Below are 12,232 nucleotides of genomic sequence, written 5' to 3'. Positions count from 1 at the left end.
TGGATTGCAAAGACGATAAATCATCAAGTAGACAGTACTTGGTACGTCAATATTGTTTAGTTACATTTTGATTGTAAATTATTGTTTTGAAAACTTATTCAAGACCTCGGCACAAAGGTTGCAACTTTATTTTAAACATATTACCTGAATGTGCCTGACTTCTGTTGTTTCACTTTTGTTTTTAAAGACCAATAAATGACTTCGTTTTTATCTGTTTTATTGTTTCGTTTGTTTTATGTTTTTTTTTTTCATTTAAGTACTTGTTTTTTTCCGGTTTTTTTAATTTGCATTTTTTATTTATAGGAAGAGTCGGTTCCATAGTATTTCAGGGTTGTTCTGTTTCTGTCATATCAAATGTGTGTTATTTGCATAAGGTCTTTGACTACTTTAAACAAATATAATTAGTTTCTTCACTTAAATATTTTAAATATTGTCAATCTTGTCATTGTTATCTGTATTGTACTCCAGGGACTTTGATTGCTTTTAAAATATAGAACGGAGACCCGATATATCATAAAAAGATTTGCTTTCCTGTGTTTATTAAAATGAGAATGGAAAGTGGGAATGCAACACTTCAGCTCATTATCTCTAATTGGTCAAAAAAATGCCGGGGTTATTTTGTGCTTTTCGCATTCATGAAACAAATGTCTGTGAATAATGCTGTCACACCGCTATTGAAAATATATAAATGTTGACATTGGTTGTCGTTCAGATTCTTACACTGTGAAAGCATGCTTTCCGTTGAAAAACACATTCTGTACAGTCACATTGAACAAGTCAATTTCAAATTTGCAATAATGATATGGACTCATGACATGTAAAACCTTGACATGGGTCCTTGGCGCATGGTATTATTTAAGTATATTGTCCTGGTTGTTGCCTTTTGTTTTTGATGAACGAAAAACTATCTTATTGATTTTTACTTTTTATAAGATATTCTTTGAAACAGAAGTTTTCCATTTGAAGATTTGGACTGATTAAGTAACTTTATGAAGTACATTAAGATTTTTTGTTAGTCTACCACAATTGGCAGTTTTTAAAGGGTAATGGTGCAAATGGTTCTTCTTATTGTTTCAAGAACATTTGTCGGAACCTTCGTATACGCTATATCACACAGAGTTACACAAGAACCACTTATGCAGTCGATGTTGTTGATTCCGGTCTATCACCTATGTTTATCGCAAATTGTATTGTTATAAGTTTTGCCGTTATTTTCCTCTTTGAACGTTCCATATTGATCATGCACACCCCTTGATTTAAGTAGCTTGTCAGCATTTATATATGCGCAAACCAGTTGACACAGATTAAGTACCCTTGTTCTGGAATAATATTGTCAATATCTTAATTCAAGTCTATAGCTTACAAAAAATATAATAAAAAAATGGTCGAGATACAGGTAAAAATCTAGGACAAGACATTCACTCTTATCTATTTTTTTTTAAATATGCAGCAAGAAGAGTAATCATTGTATTTATAATAATTGTGAAATCACAGCTATGAATTGTTACCCAAATGTTCACTCTAGATTATTTGTCTCACGTGTATATATAAATAGAACATACATACTTGTCAGTTTCCGTTCAACTTACAAGGTTAACGTATCATTTTTGAATGTCTGCAGGGAATCAACCTGCATCCATTTTTGTAATAACATGCACATATTTTCCTCCAAAGATTCAGTTCGATCATAGTAATAATCAATACAATACGGTCTATGTATTTTTCGAACAGTATAAATTTGATAAGTTGTGTAGTAGTGAACAGGGAATTGTAAGTCTTGAAATGAGTACATAACAAAGTTAAGGATACAATGTCATGTATCTGTCAATATTTTAATTAACTATAACAATGATTAAAATACAATAAATCATACTTTAATCACGTTATTAATGATGATTGGTTTGATCAAGTGTTGCAGAACAGAATTAATGTACTAGTTTATTATAGCAGCAATAATGAACACGGAACATATAACGCCATAGATCTAATTATTCATTTTTTTTTTTTTTAATTTATGAATGTTTTTTTGAGTTCAAAAATTATCTTTGATGATTAAAAACCCTACGCATACTATCATGTGATAGTTGACGCATTAAAAGTATATCGACAGTGATAACATTATGTTGTATCATTACTGTCGCTCCTTTTAAAAAAAAACATCATCATGATGTATGTCAATGATGCATTGACTAATTACTGTAATATAGATATCCTGGCCTAATATATCTAGTCATTGTTATTAAGTAACGCATAGTTGGTACAACATTGTACATATATAGATTCAAATTCCATTCACGTGATTGATAATGTATAATTAACCTATTTATTAAGAAAATTTAGTAAAAATAAAATAGTAATGGTTCATGCTGCTTAAAATTAAATGAGGATAAAAAATATCAATAACAGATTCGTACTTTATATGCGTAAACAAATCGTGCACAAGCGTCTTAGTTGAACGAATATATACGTATGCTTTCGTTCAATACTTATCTGGACATTATAATGAACAGAAACTCGATTTATGTTGATTTAAAGTCCGTTGCTTTATGACTATACATAATTAGACACACAAACGATAAATATAGAATTATTTTTGTAACGTAAAATTGTCTATATATGGTTTTCAACACTTTCCATGTATACGTATATAGCGCGAGGGGAACCATTCTTTCTAAATATAGCATCTCATACAGTATGTTAATCTATATCATAATAATGTCTCATTATAGGTGATAACGAATTCATACGAAGTAAGACTCTTAAGTGGTCATTAGAGTTTGTTGTTACCTTATATATGTTTTGTACAAGTTGCAATTTTGTACGGGTTATAAGATATTATAAGACAAAAATATTGTACAAATAACTTGTATAATGCATAAATACAAGATATAACATGTACAAAAGTACTGTCACAGAATAGGCAATAGTTAAATACTTTCATTCTAGATGATACTAAAAGACGTAAGAGGATAGCCAATATAGATTCCTCTACAAATAAAATTGAGAATGCAAATGGAGAATGTGTCAAAGAGACAATAACCGTAGAGCAAACAACAGCCGAAGGCCATCAATACTTGCTTTCAAAGTAGAGGATATATATTTAAAACATCAAAATGACATTCGCCTCATGCAATGACCTTATAGTTTATTAAAAAAAAAATAATAATTTGAGATATTGATTTACATAAGTCATGCTGGAGGCCAAAAACGTGAAAGTAGATCATAAAATACTTACATTGAAGCTTGGTCTAATGTAAATGTTCCGGACCATATGAGTATTTGGACCATACGCGTATGGTCATGACCAAATGGGTATATACTCATATGGTCCGACCATAAACATATGCGACATTGCTTTAATTTTTGTATGCTATAAAACGAGAGGGGAGTATTACACAAAATGTTAAAGATTTGTTCTTAAAAAATTCAGAAGAATTTAGTTACTAGTATTAATGTATTGTCATTAAGGAAATGTATGCTTTTAGTTAATAGTATCACACTGATGTAAGTCATGATGGACATAAAAAAATATACAATTACATGTAGACACATGAAGTCATGAAGCATACATTTCTGAAACGTTTTGATCATTGTCCTCTTTAGAAAACAACACGTTTTGGACTGTTGGTTGTTGTTCCTTATTCATTAATAAATTTAAATTTCTATTTGTACCTCATTTAGACGAATTTTAATCTTTGTACAAGTAAAAACCATTTTTAACCAATATTTTGTACATGTTATAACCTGTACAAAATCGCAACATGTACACGACATATCATATACATTGTATTAATTTTATAAAATAATATTATTTATATCCAATGTATAACTCAGTTATGTCAATGAAAATACCTTTAACGAGTAAAACAGAATGGAAATAGCTAGTTTTAAAATTATGATGGTTGCTAACATTTCTGTATGAAACTAAATTATATTTTCCATTTGAGTATTTTCTCAAATAATAATGATATCTTAAAGATAGTTTTTACTTTTATCAACCACACATTTTTTTCTTTTCTTGAACTATTATCATATCCAAAAGAAAAAATACATTCATACATGATTTTTTTTATGCAAGTACACCTGCCATTTTTAAAAAATCCTTATATACTGTCATCAACATTTATACCCGAGCTTCGTTTAATGTTGCGAAGATAGCAATTCACATATGTGGATGTCATAATTTGACTAAATATATCACAAAACAGAATAATTCAAATGATGCGTGAAAAAACAAGAACTTATGGTGAACACCATAACATGAAATGACAAGCAAAACGTGTATCCTGCTATATAAACCTGTTTTTTTTTATTCAACATCATCAATTTGATCATCCTATCTTGTAAGTCATAAAAAAAAAAAATCTTCCTGGTTTGTAGTGCTTGCATTGCTCGGCTAAAATAAGGTGCCATGATTTTCTGCAGCAAATGCACATTCTATTATTATGAAAGCAGTTTGAACCAATATAAAGTAGTTTCAACCAATATTTGGTTTAAACATATATTTTTAGCCAAAAACTGGTTAAAACTTGTATATTTATTGGATAACACCTATCTAAATATAGATATTAATGAATATAAAAGACTCAACATACATCAAATTGTTTAACACTAGTCAGGAAAGACTACACTACATGTGTACGTATACTTGTTGTTATAATCGGCTTTAGATATATTAATTTAATTTACTTAATACGTTCTGTCAATTAATTTAACATACATACGAAAAACTAAACCTACATAAACTTAAACACTTTTAAAATAAAGTGACATTTTACATAAATTGTTACTTACTTCAGTAATATCACTTTTTCATTATTATGTAATGCCTTCAGTCGAATATATCGTGTTAATACCTCCTGTTATTTAAAACCAGTTTGTTTTTTCTACATTGTTCTATTCAGTTTATAGATCATTCGTACATTAGAAAATGACTCTGATTTAAATAAAATGTTCTCTGAAACCGACATAATCAAGACGTAGATTTCTTGATTGACACTATATTTGTCACGTTTGGAGGACGTGTTTCAAATAAACAATAGCCATTATCATTGAAGACTTGTTCCATTACTCATTTAGCTTTAGTTATGAAAGTTCAAACATGTTTACAAAATATGGACAAATATCTAACGAATACAAGTTCAAAAAGATCTTAGTCTGAAACAAGTATGATGTATTAGCGTTTGAATTAAGTGTGTCTTAATACGAAGGTCATAATTTTGACTTATCTTTGCCTGTATTTCAATGGCCTCTATCATTTTGTTAGAATCCGTATGTGACCCATGTACATCTAGTTACAATGATCTGGGTAAAAGGGTGTGGCTCATGATGTTCGGAGGAAAACTTACATATGCATTTCAATCGAAAAGAGACTCGGATGCGTTGATACGTTTAGCGTCATGTGCTATGCTCGGATAACTCGCCATTTGAACCAATAGTCAGGGAAAATGTCACAATCGATCAGTTCACATTGAATATGACTATTCTGGTATAAACATATTTAATTCCGGACAGATATGTCGAATTGAGACATGGTCATACCGTATCGGTCAAATTTGACATATGAAACTGAAATCATTATAATAACGCCCTCTATCGTTCAATCTTGTGCCGAATGAGCAGTGATCTAATTGAAATAATTTACTTTATGTCCCTTCTCTAATAAAGACAAACATACAATATAATGATATGTTTTTTAATGTTTATTTCCGCAATGTTTTATAGCTGTATCGAGTCAAGATAGCTGTACTATCTGTTGTTCCTTGTAGTTTTTGTATTTGTGTACGTTGCCCTTCCCAATGTTTAGATTCGAGCGTGACTGTAGGGACTAATGTTAATAAACCTTTTCGAAGCAATTAGAAATAGAAAACTTGACACAAAGAACTAAAAAATATATTAATGAGTTATGTTGTTAATATTTTATTTCATTATTTTTACAGTATCAAAATGGCTGTACCTTACACTGATGATGAGATACCTAACAAAAAGAAAATTGAAAAACCGGAACAAAATGATGATGGCGAATATAAAAATCGAACCCAAATTCAAAGGATAGAAATACAATGTATTCGTATTGACAAAACTACAAACGAGAGAAATAACAATTATTTAAGTGTTCTTTTTATATTCCTTTTAACCGTATTGTCTTACTCCCGGATAATTGAATCCAAATATAAAAAACATATGATGCGAAATATAGCAAGAATCAAGGTAAAATGGAAAACAAATGCTGAAATGTCTTCACCACCACAGACGAAACATTCAACAATGAAATGGATATTTGATAATATTGTTAGGCCTTTGCGTTCCATCCCTCAAAATGTGTACCATGCTTATCCTTTCTTTCCTCAAGACTTCAGTTCATTTTATCAAAACGATAGGAAATTACAAATTTCGGAAAACATGAAATTCGAGGGGGCTCGATTTGCATCTTTTTCAACGTTTCCAGATATTCCAGGAATTTATGTAACACGGTTGGCAGCAGCGGGATTTTATTATATTGGAACAGGAGATGAAGTTATTTGTCACAGTTGTGGTGCTAGATACAAAAACTGGAAACGTTATGATTCAGCAGTTGATATTCATAAACGAATTTCCCCACACTGTTCATTTTTGGTAGATAAAATAGATAAAGAAAAAGAAAATCGGGGCGCATGTGGAAGTGATATAATTGAAGCAGATAATAAGGGTTCAAGTGAAAGCTACAAAACTGGGTACCAGACTACTGTTTTGGAAGATGATAGAACACTTGAAAATAAAGTCCAACGAAATAAAGATAGTTGTTTTTCAATTGTTTCTAACAATGCTGCTGTCGGAAGCAGTATCCACAAAGAATCTGCTTCTGGAAATGACAATTTTAGTGCGTCGAGCTTGGTTAAAACAACTCATAGTAATGGTCCCACGTCGAGTATGTCTAGAATGGTTACACAAGAGGCATCGTCAGGAACTCCATTACATACCGAAAATAGTATATCAAAAGAGACACCAAATCTAGGAATATGTTTGGATAAACCTAAGTATTCAAAATACGCTGTTAGATCAACCAGGCTAGATTCTTTTAAACATTGGCCAGCACATTTAACGCAGTCTCCTGATGAACTGTCTTTAGCTGGATTCTTTTTCACAGGTGAGGATATCAACTTTTATTATTAGTTTTTGAAATCACAAAAAGTTGAAAAAACAGCAAAAAAAGTCACAATACATGAAATTTTGGACAAGTTACCAAATATACCATGTATACATTTCGCAATTGTTAAAAAAAAACATACGCACAATTTGGCAAAACCACCAGAGGAAACCACAAAAAACACGTGTACGGTTTTGTAAGATTTTGAAGATTGAAGTCTGTCAATTAAAAATAATAGTGATTAATATTGTAAAAAAAAACATGAACGACACTATCCATGAAAAAAAGATAAGATATGCCTTTTATAGCTGACTATGCGGTATAGGCTTTGCTCATTGTTGAAACCGTACGGTGACCTATACTATAGTTGTTAATGTCTGTGTCATTTTTGTCTCTTGTGGATAGTTGTCTCATCGGCAATCATAACACATCTTCTTTTTTTTACACAAAACATTCTTGTGTTATTTAAACATTTACTATTGTCATCAATTTGGATATGTGAATTTGAAGATCGTTTAACAGCTGGTGAATGTCAGCAACAAAATGACAAATATACTGAACATAGGCGTATGTGCTTCACGTGCACAATTTATCATAAATGACATCATATGCTTATAAATAATTATATATATAAACGCAACAGCAGTATACCTTGTTCAAAATGCAGCACTCCAACAACTTTAATCATAAAAAAAGTGTTGTAAGGTTTTACATTGAAGAGAGATCGTCTTCTAATTACACAAATCATAAATCTCGAATGCTTTGATTATTATGTATTTATGACATTTATTTCAGGTATAGAAGACCACTGTCGCTGCTTTTTCTGTGGTGGTGGCCTTCGGAGCTGGGAACCAGGTGACCAACCTTGGGTAGAACATGCACGCTGGTACCAGAACTGTGCTTTTGTGCAAAATTGTAAAGGGGGGAAATTTATACAAGACGTCCAAATGAACAGATTACCGACAGCACAACAGGACAAGGTATGGCTACAAAAGACACAATTAATGCGGAAGCATATCAAAAATTAATTACACTTTGTTCAACGATTGAAAAACCTGCATGTTGTACTCGATCCTTTTGTCTATCCTTATTGTGATTTTTTTATTAAATTATCAGGACCATTTCACTTTATGAATGTAAAGTAAATGTTTAAAAGGTAACCTATTTTCACTGCCCCTTTACGATTAAAGTAAATAAGGGATAGTACATACACTTGATACTACACTATTGGGAATAGTTATAATAAAACCATCTTAATAACGAAAAAAGGATGGATAACGAACGTAGCTGTAAATCAATGCTGCCTAAATTATTGTCGAATTTATTAAATTAATTTTGTAAAATAATCAACAAAGTTACTATAGATGCTGTTACGATTTGACACAGACAGTAACAAAATAGTAGACTTGCATGTAATATGTTTCACTCAATTCTGTTTAGATATGATCAATAAACTAGACAAAAATAGTTATCCTTTATATATATTTACTTTTCAGAATGAAAGCAGTGGATACTCTTGTTTACAAAATGAAAATACAAATACAAAAAACTATATAGATTTCTGGAATCATCCTGCTGTCCTCTCTGTTTCAGAATTTGGATATGATGAAACTCTGATCAAAAGTGCGTATGATTCCATCCTGAAATCAGAAACGACAGGTATGATTGTACAAATATATGTGTTCTCGTTTGATTTTAACTGTAATCGTTTATTTTGTAACCATTTTCTACATTTGAAAATGCCTGTACCAAGTCAGGAATATGACAGTTCTTGTCCATTCGTTTTTGATGCGTTTTGTTTTTTGATTTTGCCATGTGATTATGGACTTTCCAAATTGATTTTCCTCTGAGTTCAGTATTTTTGTGATTTTACTTTTTTTTTTTATCAAAAGAAATTTTGTGTTCTCAGAAAATTTTATTATCTGCTACAGTTAAAATGGCCAGTAAAAAAGCAAAATTACATGATTTTTGCAAATTTCAATTTAAATTGTTTAATCTTTGACCTTGACAAATCATGTCAGGAAAAAAATATAACTGCGAAATAAACAGTGCACAAAATGCCATAATACAAAATGAAGGATTTTGCATTGAAAACTTTGTGGCGGACAGACGGAGGGATATGATAGTATGTCCCCCGCTTAGTTAAGGAGGTAAAATATTCTTTATTTGCTGAAACAAGTAAAATTAATCGTTTGACTTTGTACATGTATAGCTTTATTATCAGAATTTCTCGAGAGAAAAATAAACTGAGGCATTAGACATGTAAGAGTCTTTAATAGTAAATGATGTATAAGCAATATGCCTTCGTTCATTTAAACTTGCTTTATTTTGTGTCTTACAAATGTATATTTGTATGATAAATCTGTTTGACGCCTTTTAATGTCTTTGTAGATATCACAGGAACATTATTACTTGAAAAAATATTCCAGTTAGAGGAATGTTCTAAGATCGACGAATCTTCCGGACAGCAACAAAAATCACAGAAAGAAACTTCTGTAGAAACAAAAAATCAAGAAATCACAGTAGACCCTGAGCTTGAATGTAAGTATGATTTAACACGTTAACAAAATATAGGAGTAGAACTATGGTTACGTTTTATTCTAAAATATGTGAGCGAAACGTTTGGTATTACACTTTTTAAAACAAACAATTAGAAGGCCAATTCTATAATTTGAAATATAACCACCTTTCTATGATGGCATTACGTATATGATTAAAACCTGAACTTTTTTGTCTTTTTGTCAGGAGTTTAACTAAACAAGAATTCATAACGAAAAGTATTTCAGACCGGCATTTTTCTATTTTACAGTCATTTTTTTCTATTTTAGCACAATGGTTGTATTCACAAATTATTTTCTCACAGTAAATATTTAAAGTACTGGCATGTTTCATAAATTTTTACTAATTATCGTTATCATAAGTAACTTGAAGGTAAAGTGTTTTAACTTATAAACATCAGACCCGTGTAAATCTTTCCCACGTTAGGTTCCTTTGCGTAATTAACCGAATTCACTAGCTACTTCTTTTATTTTTGGTTCTCTTGAAACTGTTATTGTAATTTAATAAATACATGCACGTTTAATCATCTAAAGTCAGAAAATAATATGATTATTTCGGTTATATGTAAAAGAGGTGCAAAATATACCAGAGGGACATTCAAACTCATAGATCGATAAAAAAAATTACAACGCCATGACTAAAAATGAAAAAGACAAACATACAAATAATAGTACAGAAAACTTACTATAGAAATCTAAAGACTAGGCAACACGTGACATACTAAAATATGGGGGTGATTGCATGTGCTCCGCACGGATAAGCATATGTAATAGTGTTGTTGTTATTTATTCATAATTGCGTTTGTTTTGTAGTATCTGTCAGAAGTTTGGAAGAAGAAAACCAGAATTTGAGAGATCAGCAGACCTGTAAGATATGCCTAGACGAACCAATCGCTATCGTGTTCCTCCCATGTGGACATCTTGCATCATGTGTCAATTGTGCTCCTGCTCTTCGAAGATGTCCTATTTGTCGTGCGTTTATAAAAGGAACAGTTAAAGCTATCTTGAGTTAAAATTATTCTGTTTAAATTAATTGCGGGCATTAAAAATATATTTCCATCATGCATACTTTTGTTGTAAATACATATAATACCATCATGATTTTGATGACCATGTGAATGTTCCGTAAGTCGTAACAACAACATTGTTCTTGTAATAATACAATTGCCATCTGTGCAATATACGTTATCTTTCCTTGAATAGAAAGTTATGACTTGCGTTTAAATATTCATTCTTAACGTGCAACTATCATACATTTGAAAGGGTTTTGCTGCTATATAATCAGATATAATCCCCGTTTATTACAATGGGAAACATTTCGGAAAAGACATTGTTAAGTGGAATACAGTGTCGTGAATTTCAAATCATTAAAAAGACCGGACATAAATCAAGACAGGAATTACAAAAATCATCCATAGTATTTGGATTATGTTCATTAAAGTTAAATGTTACCTATTGCGATATGCAGCTAAAGCCACTGCAACTTCCATTCACACAGATAGAAAGAAAATTCATAACTGTGGAACAAGCAGAAGACATTTAGTGTCATTAGTTTTATTTTTTTCATGGATGAGTCTTGAAAAAAGAAAACAATTGACACTCAAAGTTTATGGCATACAATGTTGTAAGCTTGGTTTATTTGAAGAGTTTTTAATTATATACCATATACTGATTAGTTAATATAAGTTATCTTTAAGCTTGTATTCCTATATACATACAATGGAATAAAATACCGCCTCTTAAAAGCTAACAACAGACTAAATTGGTTGCCCAGGATTTGTAGGATTTAAAACAATTGTACATTATAGTAATATGAATCGCAATTTATCCGTCTGATATTGTTTTATCTGCTGAATACAAAGTGTTTAAAACAAATTGAAACGATTTCCTGTTTTACTAGGTAGCTGTGATTTAAACTCTATGATTTAATTGGAGTTTGGTGCATTTGATTTTTTTCTAATTCCAATTATCTAACACTGCATGTTAAGTAAATATGCGAAAATCCTAAAATGCATAGCGACTGCATAAATAATTATCCACAGTTATAGACAAGGCACGATACATTCATCATAGTGTTATTAAATGCATTTGTAATTATAGATTCTGATGTCAGAATGTTTTAAAGTATTGCCATAAATCAGCAAAGTGGTAATTTGTAAAACGGCAGATGGACTTTATGTTTATAACAGAGAATTACATAATAGGAAAAATGTCCAGTCATTTTATTTTATTCTTCATAAAAATAGATAAAATTATCGAACCACATAGCACCTTTTTAGTCAAAATACCGAAAATAATTCAAAGCACGCTGCGCATAAATACACACATATGAACCCAACCATACGACTTCATTCAAAAATATCATTTGAAAGCAAAATAAAGGTTACTTAACGGTGTCCAAATTGCATTAATCTACTAGAAGATACGAAACAAGGTTCAAATACTGAAGTAATAATATATTTTTTTCAAGAAATTGAGTCAAGATGAGTCGACTTGGTGTACATCCATCATCCACTATGCAAAGCCTTTAAGTTACTGAATGAAGGCT

At 30.8% G+C, this 12,232-nt stretch overlaps 1 protein-coding gene across 1 annotated transcript; it reads left to right on the top strand.

The window, feature by feature from the left end:
• Positions 1-5,943: 5,943 nt before the first annotated feature.
• On the top strand, positions 5,944-10,717 carry LOC134725344 (baculoviral IAP repeat-containing protein 7-A-like). Its single transcript, XM_063589120.1, has 5 exons — positions 5,944-7,126; positions 7,922-8,106; positions 8,623-8,785; positions 9,518-9,667; positions 10,498-10,717. Exons 1-5 carry the CDS (start codon positions 5,947-5,949, stop codon positions 10,695-10,697), a joined length of 1,878 nt encoding a protein of 625 aa, XP_063445190.1. The 5' UTR covers positions 5,944-5,946; the 3' UTR covers positions 10,698-10,717.
• The last annotated feature ends 1,515 nt before the right edge of the window (positions 10,718-12,232 follow it).

Source organism: Mytilus trossulus, chromosome 1 (assembly GCF_036588685.1).
Source record: "Mytilus trossulus isolate FHL-02 chromosome 1, PNRI_Mtr1.1.1.hap1, whole genome shotgun sequence".
In the NCBI taxonomy this organism is placed as follows: Eukaryota; Metazoa; Mollusca; class Bivalvia; order Mytilida; family Mytilidae; genus Mytilus; species Mytilus trossulus.
This window is presented reverse-complemented; position numbering and strand designations above follow the sequence as displayed.

Excerpts from the sequence above, each read along its gene's own strand:
- LOC134725344 (XM_063589120.1), top strand. The coding sequence starts at position 5,947 with ATGGCTGTACCTTACACTGATGATGAGATACCTAACAAAAAGAAAATT. Across the intron at positions 8,107-8,622 it reads CGACAGCACAACAGGACAAG|AATGAAAGCAGTGGATACTC; the intron begins GTATGGCTACAA and ends TTTACTTTTCAG. Across the intron at positions 9,668-10,497 it reads AGTAGACCCTGAGCTTGAAT|TATCTGTCAGAAGTTTGGAA; the intron begins GTAAGTATGATT and ends TTTGTTTTGTAG.